General features: G+C 34.9%; 4 protein-coding genes across 7 annotated transcripts; all 4 read right to left on the reverse strand.

Moving 5' to 3' along the window:
• Nucleotides 1-1,614: 1,614 nt before the first annotated feature.
• On the reverse strand, nt 1,615-2,801 carry LOC129574792 (serpin B4-like). Its single transcript, XM_055457258.1, has 5 exons — nt 2,779-2,801; nt 2,464-2,665; nt 2,279-2,396; nt 1,956-2,198; nt 1,615-1,891 (listed from the first exon to the last, which is right to left on the reverse strand). The coding sequence occupies exons 1-4, from the start codon at nt 2,799-2,801 to the stop codon at nt 2,005-2,007; spliced, it is 537 nt and encodes a 178-aa protein (XP_055313233.1). The 3' UTR covers nt 1,615-1,891; nt 1,956-2,004.
• A 1,604-nt stretch (nt 2,802-4,405) lies between these two features.
• On the reverse strand, nt 4,406-6,114 carry LOC129574646 (serine/threonine-protein phosphatase 6 regulatory ankyrin repeat subunit A-like). Its single transcript, XM_055456933.1, has 9 exons — nt 6,070-6,114; nt 5,706-5,786; nt 5,586-5,630; nt 5,400-5,498; nt 5,231-5,329; nt 5,062-5,160; nt 4,890-4,991; nt 4,721-4,819; nt 4,406-4,649 (listed from the first exon to the last, which is right to left on the reverse strand). Exons 2-9 carry the CDS (start codon nt 5,767-5,769, stop codon nt 4,594-4,596), a joined length of 663 nt encoding a protein of 220 aa, XP_055312908.1. The 5' UTR covers nt 5,770-5,786; nt 6,070-6,114; the 3' UTR covers nt 4,406-4,593.
• A 4,017-nt stretch (nt 6,115-10,131) lies between these two features.
• Nucleotides 10,132-12,346, reverse strand: LOC129574570 (26S proteasome non-ATPase regulatory subunit 10-like). 4 transcript variants are annotated; one of them, XM_055456734.1, is made up of 9 exons: nt 12,014-12,346; nt 11,820-11,898; nt 11,711-11,755; nt 11,529-11,627; nt 11,358-11,456; nt 11,189-11,287; nt 10,792-10,890; nt 10,614-10,721; nt 10,132-10,374 (listed from the first exon to the last, which is right to left on the reverse strand). In XM_055456734.1, exons 2-9 carry the CDS (start codon nt 11,881-11,883, stop codon nt 10,319-10,321), a joined length of 669 nt encoding a protein of 222 aa, XP_055312709.1. In that variant the 5' UTR covers nt 11,884-11,898; nt 12,014-12,346; the 3' UTR covers nt 10,132-10,318. The 4 variants fall into 4 exon arrangements, with proteins under 4 accessions (XP_055312709.1, XP_055312708.1, XP_055312707.1 ...); XM_055456733.1 differs by having other exon boundaries at nt 11,978-12,346; XM_055456732.1 differs by having other exon boundaries at nt 12,131-12,281.
• A 5,140-nt stretch (nt 12,347-17,486) lies between these two features.
• LOC129574654 (probable serine/threonine-protein kinase dyrk1) lies at nt 17,487-21,537 on the reverse strand. The gene is made up of 2 exons (XM_055456941.1): nt 20,741-21,537; nt 17,487-20,165 (listed from the first exon to the last, which is right to left on the reverse strand). Exons 1-2 carry the CDS (start codon nt 20,906-20,908, stop codon nt 19,566-19,568), a joined length of 768 nt encoding a protein of 255 aa, XP_055312916.1. The 5' UTR covers nt 20,909-21,537; the 3' UTR covers nt 17,487-19,565.
• Between the last annotated feature and the right edge of the window lie 299 nt (nt 21,538-21,836).

Here is a 21,836-nt window from a genome sequence, read left to right on the forward strand (position 1 = left end):
TCGGCACAACAAAATATAGCGAAAAACGCTATTTTTGTGCGTTGGGAATTGAAAAGAAATGCGGAATGGCTTCATGGCACCAAACGGAAATATTTCATTCGAATTGGCGTCAACGAATCGATGGAATTATAAGAACAAACTAGAGATAAGACTAATTGGAAATCTACAAAAAAATTAACGAGACCAAACGAGGATCAGACTCGCTTTATTTCCAATAATTATAAATATATATTTGAATGCATTTCCATGCAACTACAACATTTTTCCGTTTAAAACGAGAGTACTTTATGTGCGCCACTACATTGCAGGATATCATTCGTCGTTTCAAAGCATCGAAATTCGGTTCACGTGATGCTATTCGCACCGATTTCTCACACTTCCCCGACAAAGTTGCCATTCAATTGAACGATACTCATCCATCGATGGCCATTCCAGAGTTGATGCGTATGTTGCTCGATATTGAGAAATTGCCATGGGATCAAGCTTGGGACATCACTGTACGCACCTGTGCATACACCAATCACACTGTCTTGCCAGAAGCCTTGGAAAAATCGCCAGTATCGATGCTCGAATCGATTTTGGAAATTATTTATCACATTAACTTTTTGCATTTGGAAAATGTAAAGAAGAAATTCGGTAAAGCCGATTTCGATCGTTTGCGTCGCATGTCGTGCGTTGAAGAACAGGGTGACAAACGCATCAACATGGCATTCTTGTCAATTGTTGGATTGCATGCCGTTAACGGTGTGGCTGCTTTGCATTCGGAAATTCTTAAGGCCGATTTGTTCAAGGCTTTTTATGAATACGAACCAAAGAAATTCCAAAACAAAACCAACGGTATCACGCCACGTCGTTGGTTGTTGTTGTGCAATCCAGGATTGAGTGAGATTATTCGCGAAAAAATTGGCGACGATTGGCCCGTTCATTTGGGACAATTGGTTGGTTTGAAGGAACTCGTTAAAGATCCAGCCTTCTTTGAGTGATGCCGTTGATACATCCCGCTATTGCATCAAAAAGATTATTGAATTTGACGATAAAAGCATCGACAACGCAGCATCATCAGATATCGCTCTTTTGCAATTATCCCGTAAAATCAATTTCCAGAACAGCGGCGCGTGAAAAGTTGAATTGTCAAAGGAACACGTTGATACCGGTAACATCGTACAGTTTTATGGGTATATAGATGTATTTCAATGTCCTCTAAAACACATTTTTCTCTAATTTTTTTTTGTCCACAGCTGGGGAATAACAGAAGATGGAAAAGTGTCCGACTCGCTTCGAAAAACACAATTTCAGACCCTAACTTGTGCAAATAAATTCTTTTTGTGCGCTCAATCTGTTCGAAGTTCTACATGCACCGTAAGTTTGTAATTTGTTCAATTTTTCTGATTTATTTAATTAATAATTTTGGTCTACACCTTTTCAGCGTGACTCCGGAGGGTTTTATATGTTCAATTTTTTTAAGAAGAAGCAAAGTGAAAGAATTAATTTCTATGTAGACTAATTATTTGTTTTTATTTTATTTGAAATTCATTGCAATTTCCAAATACATATTTATTTCGAATCAAGAAAAAAAGCATTGTTGATATTCATTTTTTTATATTCATCAATTTGGTCCATGATAAGTTCCGGCAAATAAAATTTCATTCAATTTCTTATCATGAATTACAAAAATAAATGGACGATTACATTTGAAATTCTCGGGCCCAGATTCCAAATGCATCACCGCTGTACTAGCTGCAGCGGTTGAACCTTCTTCATCGATTTCATTTTTGGCTTTGTGCAACAGTTTTGTTTGGATTCCGTCGCCAAAGTATTTCCAATAATCTTCGAAAAGATCACTAAAATTCGCACCTTGGAATAAACGATCAACTCCTAAACGTTTGATTACCTGTGTGGAAAGTAAAATTAAATTGATAAAAAAAAACACGTTGAAATGTTATCGGTCAACATACCGGTTCCACTGCAGGCTCTTTTTCTAATGAAATCTTCGGAAGAACGATGTTAACCTCTTTTGAAGAGATAAAGATTTCGTGTTTCACCGTTGAATACGAAATCTATTACTTTTGCTGTTAATCCGTCTAATAATTGGCCAACGGAAGTTGATTCGTTTGGCAAGAAAATGAACATTGAAATCGTTCCGTTGTCACCTTTATATGGCATTTTCAAAAATTTTGTATTCAAATTTTTGATGAGACCTAATTTGGAAATGAAAATTAAAATCTGCCAGTATAAAAAAAAATCGATTGAATTGACGTGTGAAATGTTCAAAGTTTACCACATTCGAACTCGATATTCTCATGTTTCGATTGTCTCATCATATCAACAAAGATCTTATCTCCGTCTTCCTTATAGAATGCTTCTTGTTGAGTTAGTTTTTCATCGAACGGAGTTATCTAAGGATAAATGCAATGAATCATATGAATTTCATTTTTTTTCAGCACACCAATTACAAAATTATACCCATTTCCCTTTAAAATATGCCGCATTGACAATGGCGAATGTTGTTCCTTGACTTATAAGACTTGGTGGAATAAGATTTCTGATTTGTTTCTTTGTAAACTCTTCAACGAAATTGTTGATGTGTGCGGTGTATTGAGCGGGTTCTTCAAAGAAATTGAGTGATTCAATATTGTTCCTTCCCAATAGATTCCCCACCGAATCACTGTGCAATCAAAAAAGTTTTGTTTTTAATGATGATTAATCAAACCAAAATAATCAATTATTTAATTTTTTTTACCGAATTTTAAGTTCCGTTGTGACGTATAGCTTATTAACCGAACTGAATTCGATTGTTTCATTTTGAAATCGACTGAACTGTTCATTTTTCGATTTATACGAATATTCAACATCTGATTTATTTCGAATCCAATTCAATTCCAATAAAGAACGAGGCGTAAATTCTTGCTGATTTTTATACTATTGTGCTTTCAAGCAGTAGTGGAGAAGCTACGGACTCAAATACACTGTACTTCAGTACTATTGATTGGTAAATAATCATGGCGGCTCCATATTATTGCAAAAAGCACAAATGGTATAAAGCCTTCACACATTCTTTTTTAACTGTTTCTCTGTTTCATCGGAAACAGTGAAAAAAGTCAATAAAAGTGCCTCATAAAGGCTATGTGGCGAGTAGAAAACACTTTCATTGGGCTTATCATTTTGTAATTGTTTCAATATTGATATCGCAAAGGTTAATCGAGGGTAATACGGTTTTTCAGGCGGTTTATCATCGGTAATATATGGATCCGATTTTAAATTGTAATATACAATTAGAAATGCAACCAATGTCACTAGTAAAAACACTCCCACTTTTTTCATATTTTACGCTGAATAATGAACTGATTAACGATTTTATTGCCTCAAAATGTCTTTTCTACGCACTAATTTTTATGCAACTGAAGAAACAACATGTAAGTTCAATAGATTTTAGTGTACTGAAGATGTATTTGACGTTTCACATTGACCAATATATACATTTTTATTTCTCTCTCAATGTGAAGAACCCATATGCTTGCTGTGCGCAGGCTACTACGACTGAGTACACAAGTCTGTTGCAAATAGTCATAGTAGCATGCGTTCGAGTGTATCTATGTTGGCTCTCTAACCGTTCCGCTGAATCCGTATACACATAATGATGTGTGTCAGAGCGATGCACTGCTCTCGCTAATGCTTTATCGAGCTCTATATTATATCCCGCACACAGCCCGCCGCGGAATATATTTCACCGCACAGCAAGCATATGGGAAGGGACAAAATTCAACAGAACTTGAATTCTCTGAACTGTAGTTTGTATAACAAAACAACCTAATTTCAAATTGTCACTTTACGAATGTTACAATAGACATAAGAGTTGAATAATAAATCAGTTGCTATTATAGCTTCACGCAGAAAACATATTCCAAATGTCTACTTATTTAAAAGTTTGCCTGCATGAAGTGACGTACTCTACAATATTCAAGTATAATAATAATGGCAGAGTCAGCTAAAAAAAATTCTTTCAATTCACTATTTAAAGGACTTTTGTTAGGGAAAAAACGGTCTGTATGTATGAAGAATAGTTTTTTGAATCCTTCTCACCCAATGAGGAAAACGTTACAGTTGTACACATTTTGTGCACAGCTTATGGAGAAATTACATTGGCCGTGCACAAAATGTGTACAACTGTAACATTTTCCTCATTGGGCATAACAATTGTTACTTTTTGGTTGTTAAGTTTTTGTGTTTCAACGATTCTGTTATGAAAGAGGTGAATGAATTTCTATCGACTAGAAAATAGTTGAAGGATGTTGGTATATGTTGGTTTTTTTTTGCAAGAAATTTAAGAAAACAACTATTATTTGCTAAGAGTCTCTTATGCCGATACGCATGAGCATTGGCCATGAATTATAATCAAACCACGATATTATCCAATGCACCATGCAAACCGTACTCTTTAATTGATTGAATTGAAAAATTTATTCGTAATCTCTTGCATTCTGCATTTGAAGTATACAGAGCTAAAGACTAACATTTGAGCGAATCGCATATGAATTATGTAAATATTATATTTGGCAACATAACGCCAGCATGCGCTATCCGCTTGATTTATATTCACATTGGTGTCTTGTTTTCAGCTTCCTTCAGGATTGTGGCCACTTTCGTACGACCTACATGGCAATAAAATCATAGCAATTCAACGATCTGTGATTATATTTCATTCCAAATTGTGAAATATTACCAAGCTTTTCAGCTAATTGACGGGGTGTCAGTTTATTTTTGTTTTCAACCTTCAAATTTGCACCAAGTTCGATGAGAGCCCGAGCTACATCCATCATGCCTGGAAAGATGATGAAAATAGCAGTAATAAGAATTGGGAGACTTTTGATGGAGATGTGTGAACGGTTTACCAAATTTAGCTGCGTAATGAAGTGGTGTTTCTTCAAGATAAGTATTTGCGGCTTCCATATTTGCACCAAGTTCAACAAGAACCCGAACTGCATTCACACGCGCTGAAAAGATTATCAAAATAAATGCAATAAGAATAGGGAGACTTTTAATGGAGATGTGTGAACGATTTACCAATATTAACTGCGCAATGAAGCGGTGTCTCCCCCCGATTGTTTTCAACATTCACATTTGCACCAAGTTCGATTAGAGCCCGAATTACATTCACACGGTCTATAAATACAACATCAGAAAATTTTAATGAAAAATGAAAACCTTAAATGGAAGTGTGTGAACGATTTACCAAATTGAGCTGCGAAATGAAGTGGTGTCCGATTTTCAAAGTCTTCAGCATTAACTTTTGCACCAAATTCAACAAGAGCCTGAACTACATTCACATAATCTGGAAAGATATGGAGAAAAAAAGCAATAAGAAATGGGAAACGTTTGATGGAGTTGTGTGAACGATTTACCTGAAGTGGCTGCGTAATGAAGTGGTCTTCGTTTAAGCGGATCTTCAGCATTAACATCAACACCTTCGGAGATAAGTTTTTGAACGCCAGTCAAATTGCCTAAACAAAATAAAAAAATTTCAACGGATTTCACTTAAATTGTTTAAAAAAAAACTATCAAAATAAATGAGATATCACGTAGCCGACCGTGTCTAGAATATTCCATCAATAATTTCTCCTTGGCACTGTGTGCTGTAATGAAACCAATATGTTTGAGTTTTTTTTTTAAATTTTCAGTGATTATCAATGAAGTTATTCAAAACTCACCGTGAACACTTCTATCAACGACACAAGCCGCTAATAGGAGAATGACTGCAAATGAACGTCTCATATTTTGCCTTTTTCCGTCTTCAATCGCAACGATTTACAAACAAACAAATGGATAAAAAAAAAAGCAAAATCAATTTGATTCCGTGTTTTTAGCCCTGATACAAATTAAATATAATCAAATTATAAGCTTAACTCGAATCGGACGGTTTACTTTTTATTTTAACATTGATGAGAAAAAAATGTCAAAGGGAGATTTTTTAAATTTGTATTCCACACAAAAAAAAAACTTAATTATACAATGGAAAATTATAAATCAATAAACGGTAGTCCGATTCGAGTCAAACATCATCAAATAAAATACCACAATGATGATTTAGAACTGACTGTAATGTTTGCTGCGCACATTAGCTTTTATACTTTGTTGGACAGCCGAAAATTCGCATTTACTTATCGCTGTTCAATAGCCTAGGGGAAAGACATGATGAGTAAATTAATTGAAATTAGAAATTGAATAAAATGAAAAATCAGTTTTTTTATACGTTTTTTAGAAATTATAAAGAAAATCAGGCTTTGTTATGCGCTAAATCCATCACACTGAAAAAATTCATGCGATAAATATGATGGGCTCGCTTTGTGGTGAACGAAGTCTTTTGCTCTTCACTTGTTCACGCATGAACGTTCATGCTTTGCAGTGAACGCATCGCTAAGCGGTAGTGAAGAGCAACAGACATCGTTCACCGCAAAGCGAGCACATCACATTTATCGCATAAATCTATCGCATGAATTTATTCAGCGTGATGAATTTAGCGCATAACAAAGCCTGAAGAAAATTGAATGAAATTAGAGAAATATTTGCAAAAATTTGAATCAATATAAAAATCTGTATCTACCCCTTTGGACATGGCCGAGCATTAATGAGCGGTGTGTTTTTCGGCAATAAATTCGAAGAAATCCCATTATCTTTGTCACGTATACTGTTTTGTTGTTCACAGCATTACGAAGTGATTCAGAAATCAGTTAGAAGATCAAAAACACAATTCTCAATTTCTCCGAAATGGTTGTCTACGATAATTATCACTTGTTTTGTATTTGTATTCGACACGAGGAACGACTCCAAAAAAAAAAAATTCACAGTTGTTTTGTAACAGAATGTCTGGCAACTTAAGAGATTTTTGAATGATGTCCGATAGCAACAATAAGCGGGCAAAGTGGTGAAAAAGAGATTCTTCTTTGCGACTTTTAGAACCAACAACTAATTCTACGTTTTAATTACGATTTATTAGAACAATTCTTCGTTTGCATACATTATGATAATAGTATCCGTAGTATAAACAATTCATTATGATTACATGACATCAATGAATTGTTTTGATTATTCCATCAGAATATTTGATCGCATGAATGAACTGATCATTAATTACCAGCATGTACTTACATGCTTCGCTTTCAATCTAGGGGCTAAGGACAAGTTGTGAGATTCACATAGATTCGCATATATTCATGCGTTCGTGGCTTTGTTATTGTTGTTGTACACTCACTGCGTTGCGAATGTCTCGTATATACAATCACACGAATTCACAAATATTCGTACGGATTCTTCTCAAGCGCTTGTGTTCTTACCCCCTAGCTTTCAATTCAAATTCTCTGGAAAACAACAAGTGTCTGAAATTATATGTTCTAAGTATTGTAATATTGGTCAACATTCAATCATGTTGCCATCATATGACAACAAAATGGATTCAATGATTGATTAGTTTCATATGATCATCACAACAGACTTTAAACGATATCTGCCCTTATCGTGAAATTACTTTAAAACACGAAACAGTTCCGTGGATGACTGATCAGATTAGTGATCTTATGTCAAAAAGGAACATTTGTTATGTCTGGTGGAAAGATAATTAAAAACAACAATCTACCCATTGAAAAAGCCATATCAAAAATGTGCTCGAATCGTTCTCCATATCAATATGACTTAAGGTGGAAATACACCTTGCAAGTAAAATGCTTGCAGCAAGCATTTTTTTCCAACGTACTTTTGTATTCGATTCTAAAAATGACACTTGCATGCAAGTAAAGGTAGTGTAATACATTAGTGTAAATTTTGGTCAATATTTTTTTCCAAATGTCCACGAGGTAGGTTTATATGATCGATTTTATAAAGATATTTAAATATTCGAATAAATTCGATAATTTTAGCACTATATGTTCTACTTTGTGGGCAGTAGCGCAAAAATTTCGACCAAATTGTATGCAAGTGAAGTACTTGCACGCAAGCATTTGCAAGCACTTTGCTTGCATGGAATTCTGTTCCATATTTTCGTGTATACGTCCACAAAGTAAATTGTACAGTGATAAAATGATCGAATTTCTTTGAATATTTAAATATATTTATAAAATCGATCATATAAACCTACCTCGTGGACATTTGGAAATAAATATTGACCAAAATTTACACTAATGTATCACACTACCTTTACTTGCATGCAAGTGTCATTCTTAGAATCGAATAGAAAAGTACGTTGGAAAAAAATGTTTGCTGCAAGCATTTTACTTGCAAGGTGTATTCCCACCTTTACACCAACTTCACATTAAACTTGAGCTCATTTTTGATGTAAGCCTTGTCGACTTTTGCGAGAGCTGCTTTTTTTTACACGGAGAAAAAAATTTGAAAGAAAGATTCATCTTCTATCGGAGTTGGCACTGATTATGAAGAATGGACCCTTCTCGTTAGGCTCAAGCATAAAAAACCATACATTTTTTTTGCAAATGGTAAAAAAAAATTCAGTTTTTTTCTTCAGAATTCGTAACAGACGCATTTTGGTAATTTATTAATCGGTAAATCAAATACATTTGCATTTTACAATGTTGAGTGCAATGCATGCGAGTGGGTAAATTCCTAAAATATTATCCATTTCCTTGAATTCAACGAAAAGAGAAGAGATGGGTAGCAATCAGAGTATTTTTACCATAGTAAAATATAAATGCAGATTGGAATTTATTTTGAGTTCATCGTCGATGATAATGTCGATTCAACACATAGACTTGTCTACGTCTAAATGAAAGCACAAAAATGTGCTCAGTTTCAAATCTAAGCAATTTCAAAGGATAGAAAAACGGCCGTTCCAACCAAGAAAAAGCTATTGCCGAAGCTCAAACCTTATAACTGCATCGTGTCTTCCGTACACATTGGTTCAATGCTGGGATAAAAGCTAAGTCAAGTCAAGTCGAGCCGAACCAAGGCAAGCCAAGCCAACCTTTCTAAAATCTCTATAGTCCTCCGCACTACTTTTATAGGCCTGAATAACGTCTGGCATCAAACTGAACTGATCGAGCCGGTCTGTACAGAATTTTCTTATCTTTGAACTCATTTCTAAAAGACAACTAAACTCAATCATATGAAATTTCGCGTAGAATACTGATTTTTATTCGAATCGTTATGTGCATTGATTTTTGACAGTTTCAAAGAAATTCAGAAATCTTTGCTATGTTAGTGAACAAGTCATTCTAAGGCTATTATTATCTGTTTGCAAGAAGAGTCAAACGCATTCATCGGTATAGTCAAAAACTGTTTTTCTTTCATTTCCAAGTTATTTTGATTATTCACGTTGGTTACTTTTGCGTTCTAGCACCCCTATTTCTTTCAATTTCCATCGAAAAATTGAATAGCTGAGAAAAGCTGATTTTTGACGAAAAAGCCGACTATAGCTACGATTTTCAAAATAGCTGAAAATAGCTGAAATAGCCTACCAGTGGCAAGCCTGTATATTCTACAACATCAGAAAACTTTAATGAAAAATGAAAACCTCTAATGGAACTGTGTGATCAATTTACTCCAAATAGCTGCAAAATGAAGTGGTGTCCAATTTTCAGGGTCTTCAACATCTACTTTTGCACCAAGTTCAACAAGATCCCGAACTACATTCACATGTGCTGGAAAGATAATGATAAAAAAGTGCTATAAGATTAGGAAGACTTTTGATGAAGATATGCGAACGATTTACCAAAAGAAACTACGAAATGAAGTGATTTCATTCCAGTTTTGTTTTCTGCATTAACATCAACACCTTCAGAGATAAGTTTTTGAATACCAGTTAAGTTACCTAAATAAAACAATGGAACCGAACGGAACGGAACGGATTTCACTTAAATTGTAATTTATTTATTGCATCTTCATAGAAAACATGAAGTTTAAAAATGAAAATGTGTCATGGAAAACCCTAATAACACAGCAGCGGTAAGAATAGCTGGAGGAGTATATGTTGATTTTTGCTGGAAATTTAAAGAAACAACAACAACTTTCGAAGCGTCTCTTATGCTGGAACACATGCGCTTTGTTATCTATGGTAACACTATGTGATCCTGAAACTATACTGCATACCACGTACACACTGGTCATGATTTATAATAAAACACGATATTATTTAATGCACCATGCAAACCGTACTCTTTAATTAATTGAATTGAAAAAATTATTTGTCAGCTCTTGCATTGTACATTTGAAGCATACAGAGGTAAAAAAAAACATTTGAGCGAATCGCATATGCATAATGTAAAAATTATATTCTGCAACATAACACTGCAGCATACTCTATCCGCTTCATTTATATTCACATTTTTGGTTTGTCTTCAGCTTCCTTCAGAATTTGGGCCACTTTCGTATTACCTATTTTGAAATAAAATCATAACAATTCAACTATTTTCAATTACAATTGAGTAGTTTGGAGCGAAAATGTTTTAAAGAAAAGTTGAGCGGAAAAATGTCGATGATGAATGAGCGGAAAAAAGATAGCTATATAGTAAACTATAGTGAACTATATAGCTATCTCTTTTCATTTGACATTTTTCCTCTCAACTTTTCTGTATAACATTTTCGCTCCAAACTACTCAATTGTGAAATCTCACCCCATATTTCGGCTGTTTTACGGGGTGTCCTTTCAGATTCGTCTTCAGCATCTATTTCTGCCCCATGTTCGATAAGAGCTCGGACTATATCCTCCGAACCACTTGCCGCTAGAAAAATAATGATAATAAACTCTAATGAAAAATGGAAACTTCCAATGGAGGTGTGTGAACTATGTACTCCTAGCAGCTGCTAAATGAAGTGGTGTCGTTTTTTCGTTGTCTTCAGCATTCACGTTTGCACCATGTTCGATGAGCGCTCGAACCACATTCAGATGTCCTGAAAAGGAAAAGAATTTCCAATGAGAAAGACAAATTTTAATTAATTTCGATTTTCGAGACGATTTCCTCAATTCAATTTCACAAACGTGGTTTATTTATAACGGAACGATAGCAAATAAAACAAAATTGATCTGGACTATTGTTTCAATCGCGATGCTGAAGACTACCCGAACGCAGATCGAATTACATACAAGGTTGGTTCTTGTTTATATGTACTTGATATAATATTTATGAACAAACTACATTTGTGAAATCAAATTGAAAAAAATTTCAATGAAGATGTGTGCACGATTTACCCCAAGCAGCTGCGCGATGAAGTGGTGTCTGTTTATTGTTGTCTTCAGCATCCACTTTTGCACCATGTTCAATAAGAGCCCGAGCTACATTTTCACGGCCTGAAAAGAAAATTTGAGAAAACTCAAATGGAAAATGAAAACCGCTAATTGAGATGTGTGATCAATTTACCATGATAAGCTGCATCATGTAGTGGTGTGATTTTTAAATTGGTTTCAGCATCCACTTTTGCGCCATGTTCAATAAGAGCTCGAGCTACATTCTCATGACCTGAATGGGAAAAGTGAAACTATTATGAAAGGGAAGTTTTTTTTTTCAAATGGAAATGTTTGAACGATCTACCCCAAAGAGCTGCCTCATGAAGTGCTGTGCTATTTATGTAATTTTGAGCATTAATATCAACACCTTCGGCGATAAGTTTTTGAATGGCAGTCAAGTTGCCTAAATAAAACAATGGAACGGAACGGATTTCATTTCAATTGTAAGAATTACGAACACGATTAATGAAATATCGCGTAGCTCACCGTGTCCGGAATATTCTATCAATAACTCCTCCTTGTCACTGGATGCTGTAATAAGATCGATATGTTAAAGTAACTTTAGTGCCTATCAATAAAGTTATTCAAAATTCACCGTGAACACTTTTATCAATGACACAAGCCGCAACTAGGAGCATGACTACGAATGTAAATCTCATCTTTTGATGATTAAACTGAACAATTCGTAAATAAAAAAAAAATGAAAACGATTAAATTGATTAAAAAGCAAAGGTTATCGAATTCTGAACACACATTGAATATGCTTGAAACAAATGATATGGACCTAACTCGAATCGGACGGTTCACTTTTTATCTCATTAATTTCGAAATTATTGCAGAAATCTCCAAATGATAATGTATATATGATATCGGAACTACTGCTCAATTATTGTTATAAAAACACACTTGTTTTTTATGACATTAAATTCGACTGCTTTCAAACTATTTGGATTTTTGAAAAAGTTTTCAATTTTTTTCTCACAAAATAGTAAAACAAATAATTTAATGAAACGTTGGGTAGATTCGATTTTATAAATCAGTAAGTAAATGGTCAAACTATGTCCGATTCGAATCAAACGTTGTCAAGTAAAATACCACAATGAACACAACTAATTCAGAACTAACTGTTATGTTTGTTGCGCACTTGATTTATACTTCATTGCAAATCCGAACAATCGCATTTTCTTATCTCTTTTGCATAGCCTCGCGTTTCTCAACATAACTTCAAAAAATGTATTTCAATCAGCGACAAAATCTTGCGCACAAAGGCTAAAGTGCAACTATGCAAAAATATTATTATTCAGTAACGGTCCTATATTGATAGACCCAAGAAAGCTAATTGGCTCTCATCATAATAATTCTGGAATTTGCGATTCTGGTCATTTTGACAATCGCTATGTGTCTTTGCGTTAGAGTTTATATATGTCAACGCACAAAATATATATGCCACGCTTAATTTGAACATTGGTGCGAGTGTGTACACATAGCATTTTTTCAGCGTCATTGAGTTTAAATTCATTTTAAAACGTAATATAATACTGGAAATATAGTATTAGCCTCGCTAATCAGTCAAATCTAGTACTTTGCACCTTGATATTTCCCCATCACAATAAAATGAATTGAAGAAAAGGAAAACAAATAAAACCAACATAACAATATTTCATCTGTTTCACATCAGAGCTTCAAAGCCATAAGCTCAAACCTTTCAAACGCAACATGCTTTGCTAAAGTGGTTTGATGCTAGAATATAGAAATCACAATCCGATTGAATCATTTACCGCGCGCGGTAATAACGTCTATTTATGAAACCGAATGTCTATAGCGAATGTTCGGCCGTTTTTTGTTGATATGCATACCAACTAACTTCTCGTGGCCTAGAGAAGGTTTTCAAAAAAGCAATTTTTCTTGGTATTTGAATTTAAAAAAAAATTAGAAAAAGAAAAAAAAACTATTGCTATGAGTTTCCCTAGCTGCTAATAAAGAATATTTTTAAAATGGCAAGGAACAGTTTAAAGCAAAGTATTTGATTTTGCGTCATATTCACTGAGCTAGTCACGGATAATTTTGGAAATATTTTCAAGACATTCCTTGATCATTTTTCTAGTCATGGAGATGAATTTGAAATTTTATACTGGGCAGCCAACGTTCACATTGCAAGCTTGAATTTGAACATGAAATCGGAAACCATTGTGCGCATGTCTGGTTTAAAATTGAGTAAAATTATTAAAATTATTCGTTGAATGAAAACCAAAAAAGTATACTTCCGTCCTGAATGCATGAGCGGATAAAAAAGGATGTTGTTTCAATTTGGAACTCTACTTGTACGCTTTCAAGAGATGTCGCTAATTTTCATCCAATACCAATTTGAATATATTCAAAATATACGTATTTCGTCAAGGAAGTGAAAGTCAGGCGCTTTTCATAGAAAAGCATATCATACGGACTTCTTGTTGTTTTCTTTAGACAAATCTGCGATTACTGACTGTGCTGCATCGTTTCGAAGAGCTTTTGTGTTCTCAAAAAGCTTCCAAAAGAGTGAATTGCACGTAAAAGCCTCCGTTTGTGAAATCAAATAGAACTGTTCGGATGGCGTCAGCTTAAATGTTTCAAAATCCAAATATCCGTACTGACAATCAGTTCAACAGTTTTTTTTTCTGATGAGAACAAAACAGATTTCGTTGATAAACATTTGACTACATTTTGTTATAATTCCGCTTCGGTTTCTTCACCTTTTCCCATAGTTTACGATTTTCTAATACTTTTTTTTATTTGAATCTGAAATCGATTTTTGTTACTATCACATAATCCAACAATATGCAATTCCATAAAAACTTCCATAACAAACTTTCAACACCATCTCCAATGCAGAATTAATGCATCCATTTCATAAATTTGGTTGAAATAAAAATATTCTTCAATCAAAAAAGCATAAATTACACATAAAATACCTATTCAAGCGATCCTATGATTCGATTTGTCGCAAATATTGCACTGTTGAACGGAATGGCTATTTGTTATACCCACATATGAGCTCCGGAATATGAATGGTTTAATTGAATCAAACATATGATGAAATATCCGGATAATTGTTATGTGCGCTACACGCAAAATGGCCATTTCCATTGTGTTTATTTGCAATGGTATCTGTCTATATGTTGCAATATGTTCGGAATGTGCAATTAAACAATTAGACGATCCCAAGCTCATTTGTCGCTGTACCCTTGATATAATAAATTCAAATTGTGTGTAAAGCTATGACGCAGACACAAGAGGGAGAGAGAGGGACAACGACAAACAAGCATACGATTCTCGTTATATGTAATGTATGTGCATGTGGAAAATGGTCTTGTGCGCTAATCAAAAGTAACTTTCTATCAAACTATGCGAAAAATGGGAAAAAAGGGAGAGAAAAAAATGCATGACAAATATGAAAATAAAGAAATGATGGAAAAAGATGGAAATGGCAAAATAGTTGAAAGGAGAAGAAAATAAAAGAGAAAAGGAAGAATGCGTGGAAGAACTAAAAATGAAGGAAATATGATGAAGAATGCGTTCCCTTGAAATTTCGATTCTCACTCGTTTTTTTTTGACATTTTGTGTAATAAAATATGTTTTTTTTCTCTGTCTCATCAATTTTCTATAACAAAAATGTGCAAACGATGAGACTAGTAAAAATTTACCGTTGATGTTCATTTCTCCCACGTAAAATATTAACACACTGACAGGCTGCAGTGGTGATTCTCAGTTGAATGATTCACAATTTTACTGGCTAGAGTCGTGTAATAACCAAGTGAACATAGGGAAAAAAGATAAAATTGAAAATAGTCAATATATTTCCGATACTGAAAGCTGTTTCTAGCTACAATGAACTGATTTTCGGGTGGAAGGGGGTGATTTGGTGCATTGTCAGACGGTTTGGCATAATTTGGCGACGAGTTCAAGCACACATACATAGAAAAACAATTCTTTGCCTTATTGTTGGTGTCCTGATGAAAATCCATTAGCTGGTTGTCGACAAGTGTTGCATATGCGAGAGAGAGAGAGAGAGAGAGAGAGAGAGAGAGAGCGAAAGTCAAAAATGATTTGGGTTTGGTGGGCAGATGCTTTTATATCTCAGTTCAATGTGTTGATTATGTTGTGTGTATGACAGCGCTAGAGAGACTTTTTATTGAGGTTTGGTTATTCTCTCTCTCTCTCTCTCCCTCTTCTTTTTTTATTGATGTAATATGTGGTGATGAAATAACTGTGCAAATCTGAATCGCATAATGTTTTGTCGCTCTGTTTCATGCAAACACCAACAACAAAAAAAGCATACACACCACACACACACGCCAGCCACCAGCTGCGTTTTTATTTCGCTTCATTGTTGCTATTGCCCTTATTGCTGTTTATTATAACCATTTGAATGCTATGTGTAAAAAGTGTTGACGATGTTCGCGATGCGGTCGATTTGACTTCTTTTTTTCCCTACATGCGTATGGAATGAGTGTAATTTTCATGGGAAAACATGCGTTCAATTTATGTAAAATCAGTGTACACTGTACAGCAACCAAAACGAGAGGATGAGAAGAGTAGAAAAAAAAACGCCGGAAATTCTAATACTCTTTCGTTTCGGTTGCGTCAGTGGAATGGGCAAAGACTCACATTATTCTCTTCTTTTGCATTGGAATTTGCGATTGAACGTCTCCGTAGAGAGATTTATGATTTGATTTTCGAATAAGTATTCAAGGGAAAATGACGATGTGCGGGCGATTTCATGTCAGCGACATCATTCGCCTCAATATCATTCACATTGAGTTGAGACAGACCAATGGAACACATGTGAATTATGCAGCCAACTCATGCTTCAGCGATGTATATTTGGATAAAAACGAAGCATCTTGAAAAAATGGGAAAATAGTCTGATCCTATTTTTGGCCAATCATCACAACCTTTACTTGCTGTATTGAAGACGGTTTTTTGTGATGCAAATTTCTACTCATAGAATTTTCTTATGAATAATGATTGCTTTAACAAAACGATTTCTTTTTTCATTCAACGTTGAACGAATTAGATTCATTTTAATTACCTGGAAAGAAACTAGCTTTGGATATTGAAATTAAATTATAGAAATATTAGGAAAATTACAGTCGTTTTTCAGTTTTTCACATCACAATTGCTTCATTTTAACGTTAGATCAGCGTAGATAAAGAAAAAATGGGAATATAAAAATGATAACGAAAAAAAAAGGAATGAAAATAAAAGAAAGGGGTATGAAAAATAGAAAAAGGTGTGAAAAATAACGGTAAAATCTTCTTTTTATGTGTGAAAAATGAAAAGAATGCAGAGAAAAATGTCCATTGTGAATGCGGAAATGGGTGGAAATATTCTTCAAGCGGGCAATTTTTTTGCCAATAAATTTAGAAGCGCCAAATTCGCGTCACAAAAATGTGTTCCTTTGTGAATTGGTTTCATATTGTACTCATTTTCAGGCTTATGCCGGAAAGACTACGAGTGAGAGAGGCAAATTGTGTATTATGTTTTTCATGTGCTCATTTTAACGATGACGGAATATACCGCATGAAACTTGTTTCTCCGTCTTTTTCATTCTCACTCTTTCGTCTTCTCTCTCTCTCTCTCTCTCTCTCTCTCTCTCTCTTCGTGAAATTCGATCCGCATTTCCGCGGGTGTGTGAATATATAAGTTCTATGCACAAAGTGAAACGAATCTGTAAAATGAGCATATTTAAATGATATGAGAGAGAGAAAGAGAGAGAGAGTGAGTAAAATGGACATTGCATGATATCAGAATTCCATTTGGATTGGCATCGTCATTTCGAAATGCCGACAATATTGCATCTCATCTCGAGTTATGGGAGATTGGAAACTGTTGACATCTTTTAGCACTGGCACCAATCGAATGACGCACATGTCGCAATCGTCGAGAACGAGTGAATAGATTTTGAGTTGAAAATGCAACCCCGATAAATGCAACCGGTCCATGAATACTTTAGTATTTGTTAAATGGTGAGACACAAAAGTGATACTCACGCTATTTTCCCCTCGTTGACGTACCCCGTATTGTCGAAAAGATGACTGTAATGAGCATTCCGAGTGTGTTTGTCATTTGGCACCTGTACATGAAAAAACCTTGCTCTTTGTTGTCGCTTTCTACCAAACGGACCCTTTCTCGCTCTCGGTTGACTCAGACTCTCTGTCTCACCTTGGCTCCATCCCCCGTTTTATCTCACCGGATAACAAATTACGAATGTCATTTACAACGATTGTTATTGTCTGCATTTTATTAATCCATCATTTTTTGCACATTTTTTACAACTTGGTTTTTTTTTGTTTGAATTAGTTGGTTTTTGTATTTTCTTTAAATATATTTTATATATGAAGGAGATACACAGTTAAATGTAAATATTTGCTATATATATATTTTGTGTGTGTGTGCTATCTTCCAGTGTTAATTTTTTATTCTTTTTGGTTGAAAATTTTCTGACATGAAAATCCTCATTGGAAAATGACACCTCGTCTCCTGATCTCTACGCTCTGTACGACCTATAAAACATGACAATTCTGAACACTTAAATTCCATACGATTTGACACAACATTTGTTCGTGTCGACCAAAAAAAAAAAGACTTGTTTTGGGGCTTGCTCCCACTTGACTTGCTTAAATTTCACACAATTTCTGCTACTCTTACATATCTTAATCTTACATGGCATTTACGAGATCAAACACATATTCAGTTTAACTGATTTTCAAGGGAAGGGGAAACATATTCGTTTCAAACTTTTCCAAATGATTCTCGCTCACTTTTCTTCTTCTATTTTTCGGCTCGAAATGAATGGAACAGAAGCATCGCTTCAGATTTCACTTTCGAATGTTATGAACTTGTACAGCAATTGACTCTAAGCATTTTTTGTTACAACATTTATTGAAGTGAATTTCCGGAAAAAAATTACCGCGATTCAATGTCATTTCTTACGCTTTTTAGAAGAAGTGAACCATAAGCTTTTCTAGGTTTTTCTATTTTTAATGAATTTATCTCCTTTTCCCCTTCTTTCCACTTCAATCTCCTCCTAACACATCGTCTCTCTTCACTTTCTTCTTCGTCTCTCTTCTCCTGCTTCATCTTCTTCTTCTTCTCCTTTAAAATCAGGGAAGAAAATTGTATCGAAAATCATTGTGGCAACGTTTGACGCGAACTATCTGACGCTACCAAAAATATCCCTTTCATTTCATTAAATATTTCCAAAAATATGTGATTCTCGAGTATTTTCCCCCATCTTCGGCAGTTAAATTGAATATGTCGACTCGTTGCACTCGAAGCACATTCTCGTCCAATTTGTTTGAATGGGAAAAGTTTCAAGGGATTTCCAACTGATCCCATCGAATGAGTATGTGCTCTAAAAAATGTCGTTTTCTTCTACGTTCGTTATTTCTTTCGCTCGTCTCCATTTGCCGGCACAATATAGCACACATATGTTCGGAAGTCACACACAGTTTCTCATATACATAATAATTCGAGTCTAAATTATTTAAAGTCATATGAATAAAAAAAATTATTGTCACTGAGTTCCGTTGGTTCAAGTCATTCAAAATGGAATTGGCGCTCTTGTCTACTTCTTGCATAACGAAATAGGTTTTATTTTTTCTCCTCTGGATGGAAAAGCAATTAAAAGCCAAAAAGTGGATAAAATGTCGAATGAAATGGCTCGAAGCGAATAAATGTGATAAAGCGATTTCGAAACCAATTGAAAATTAGTTGTTTGTTATCACCGTGTGTGAATCAATTGCGAGTCATTTCGGTCGTTACAGTTTGAATATCGAATCATAAAATGATGCTTTCAAATTAAATTGGGTTCGTGTAGTTTTAGTTTCGCATTCAGCAATTTCATTTCGATAAATTAATTCGGGAAGGACAAAATGCTTGGCTCTGAACACTGAACTGATTTGGAAAATAAATTTTTAATTGTCAGAAGTGCATTCGATTTGCGGGAAAACGATCAAGCCATTTTAAATGGGTAGTAGAAGTGAGATAGAGAGAATAAAAGGTAATAAATACGATAATTTTAAACGACACCGAAATCACTTGGGTTTTTGATACATTGATTTTTCTGTTTTTGTTTTCAAAGAATTTTCTTCATATATGTTTTTATGTCAAATGGTTGCATTTTCTAGAGCTTTCTTCTTCGGCGGCAAAAGGAACAGCAATTTCATTTTGAATATGTACGAAGGGATGTGTATTTGGTATGTTGTTGGTTTTTTTCTTTGTATGTATTGATTGTGTGTATAATTGTGTTGTTGGTTTTTTGGTTTTATTTTTTAATTTCTCTTGTGGATTTCGCTCAATTTTAATTGAGATGCTCTTTTCGCGGTACCATTGGGCCGTTCCGTCGATAGCGATCGAATTTCATACTTGATGACGACGATTGCGATGATCTTTTTTCATTGACGTCATCGTATAGTGCGTCATAGTCGGTGGCGCTGTTCAGTTCCGAATTTGATGTTATCCAATCCAAGTCGTTGTTGTTGTTGTTGTTGCTGCTGCTGTTAGCGCTGGAATCGCTTGCATCGGCATTCGCATTTGTGGCGCTCGATTTTTGCTGCTTGCCACGATACAATTTTTGCATTAATTGCTGCGATCGAGACGAAACCATATCATCATTATGCAAAGCTTTTGGATTTGCATTCGAGTTGCTTTGGTCAAGTTTATGGTTTCGATGCGCTCCGTGAGCATAGTTTAACAATATAAACCTCCATGGTTGCTTTTGACGTTGCTGTTGCTGTTGCTGCTGCTGATAATCGTATTCTTCTCCAAATTCATCGTTGTAATCCTTAATCGGTTCGGGCAACATGCCAAAATCATTAGTACTCTTCTTCTGTATCAACTTCAATTGATCGGCAAATTGATTTGCCGCCGACAAATGGGCATCACGCTCCGATTCAAGTATCTACGATTTAATTTTGAAATCAGAACGAAAATTTTTCAGTTTGATTGCGAAAGTGATTTTAAAATGATAATTGAAAGAACGCAAATCAATGGTAATATGAGAGGCAAGCGATTCGAGAACCAAAAAGATAAGCAAACGACTGGAAAAAAGAAAAAAAAATGTGAAAAAGAAAGCTTTTAAAAAAAAATTCTTCCAAAGTAGTCTTTTCAAATCATTGAAAGCGACAAACAGAAAATCTTCTCAAGAGACAACTCAAGATTAGTTCAAAACGATGAAATTTTTCAGTAAGAATAAAAAAGTGTCCTTTTCCAACATTCCTTTGAAAACGTACCAAATGTCTGTGGAAATGAAAACGATTGAAAGGTTTCAAAGTATGAAGAAAAAAAATGAAAAAAAAACCGAAAAATTGCGAAAAAAAAGTATAAAAAAGCAAAAAGTCTTTTAAAAAATCGCTAAGAATGAAAGCTCTTTTCTTTTATTCACACAAAGAAAGTATGTTTTCTTCTTCCATTAAATTGAATCCCATTTAAAAATTGGGCACTAAATAAGACGAAACGATGCAATAATGCACTTACGTGTTGAAATAGTTCCCTCAGCCGTTCGTTTCGTTCCAGTTGTGTCGGTATGGAGCGTCGTGTGGGTAAGTATCTGGCACCGAGTACCATGTCTGGTAATAAACCACAGCCTACGATGCAATAAAGTGACCAACACCAGAAGATTCGTGCATTTAATGACTTCATCATGTTCAATGGGGTTTGCTTCAATGTGTTCGAAATGGCCACCACAATTTTGGGTAAATTTAATTGGTTTTCTGTAGTTCACCGTATCACCACCAAATGTTAATTCAATTTTCCTAACTTTTCGTTGTGAAAGTGTTGAAATTACCGTTACGTTTGTTGTTGTTCGATCACAAACTGGTGTTTTAGATTCGAAAGTTCGTGTATGCAACAGTCAAAATGTGGTTCAAAATGAACAGCCGTTGATTTTTTTAGTTGTATGTGATTTGAAATAACGAAGTGTTGAAAAGGTAACCGCACTTAACGACGGAAAAATAAAGCTGCCAAAGTGTTGTTAATCACGTAACTTAAAACAAACACACAAAACACACACCAAAACAATTAAACTGGTTGAAAATCGCGATAAAATGAGTGCGATGAGTAAAAGGATTTGCTTGCAACCGAAATAACGACGATTTTACCGAGTAGAAGAGTGTTCGATTTAAATTGACGTTGCGAACAGTTCAACATCCATTGAATGGATTGTCGAGAAAAAAAGTAACGAAATCAACAGCGGAATAAAAAGAGAGAATGATGTTTCTTGTTTGTTACCCGTAAGCTTGTTTACTGTGCTAGCATCTGTAGTTGACTGAAACTTAACCGTACTGAAAGAACCTATCCAAGTGAAAAATTCTTCAACGGTCTTGCAGAGAGTATGACGAAACAGCAGCACCAGCGGCAGCAGCAGCAGCACCAGCACACAGTGCTTTGCTATGCACAATGATGATGTTCAAGTTAAAGTTGCGAACGCGTGGATGTTTCACACATTTTCTATTCCATCTCGTTCACTCGACACTTGATTCGCCTTTGCTCTGTTTATTTCGCGCTCTTTCACACTGTCACTTCAATGCCCGTCGTGGGTTTTTGCTTGAAAACGTGCGAGATGTGTGATGTT

This window comes from Sitodiplosis mosellana, unplaced genomic scaffold (genome assembly GCF_009176505.1).
Source record: "Sitodiplosis mosellana isolate CC-2019 unplaced genomic scaffold, AAFC_SMos_1.0 Smas_scaffold_6165, whole genome shotgun sequence".
In the NCBI taxonomy this organism is placed as follows: domain Eukaryota; kingdom Metazoa; phylum Arthropoda; class Insecta; order Diptera; family Cecidomyiidae; genus Sitodiplosis; species Sitodiplosis mosellana.

Coding starts and splice junctions, on each gene's coding strand:
- LOC129574792 (XM_055457258.1), bottom strand. CDS start 2,801: ATGAAACAATCGAATTCAGTTCG. Junction 2,666..2,778: donor AAACAATCGAATTCAGTTCG/GTTAATAAGCTA, acceptor TTGATTGCACAG/TGATTCGGTGGGGAATCTAT. Junction 2,199..2,278: donor GAATATCGAGTTCGAATGTG/GTAAACTTTGAA, acceptor TTTCCAAATTAG/GTCTCATCAAAAATTTGAAT.
- LOC129574646 (XM_055456933.1), bottom strand. CDS start 5,769: ATGAGACGTTCATTTGCAGTCATTCTCCTATTAGCGGCTTGTGTCGTT. Junction 5,330..5,399: donor TCATTACGCAGCCACTTCAG/GTAAATCGTTCA, acceptor ATATCTTTCCAG/ATTATGTGAATGTAGTTCAG. Junction 5,161..5,230: donor TCATTTCGCAGCTCAATTTG/GTAAATCGTTCA, acceptor TTGTATTTATAG/ACCGTGTGAATGTAATTCGG.
- LOC129574570 (XM_055456734.1), bottom strand. CDS start 11,883: ATGAGATTTACATTCGTAGTCATGCTCCTAGTTGCGGCTTGTGTCATT. Junction 10,891..11,188: donor TCATCGCGCAGCTGCTTGGG/GTAAATCGTGCA, acceptor TTTCCTTTTCAG/GACATCTGAATGTGGTTCGA. Junction 10,375..10,613: donor TAAAACAGCCGAAATATGGG/GTGAGATTTCAC, acceptor ATTTCAAAATAG/GTAATACGAAAGTGGCCCAA.
- LOC129574654 (XM_055456941.1), bottom strand. CDS start 20,908: ATGATGAAGTCATTAAATGCACGAATCTTCTGGTGTTGGTCACTTTAT. Junction 20,166..20,740: donor TGAGGGAACTATTTCAACAC/GTAAGTGCATTA, acceptor ATTAAATCGTAG/ATACTTGAATCGGAGCGTGA.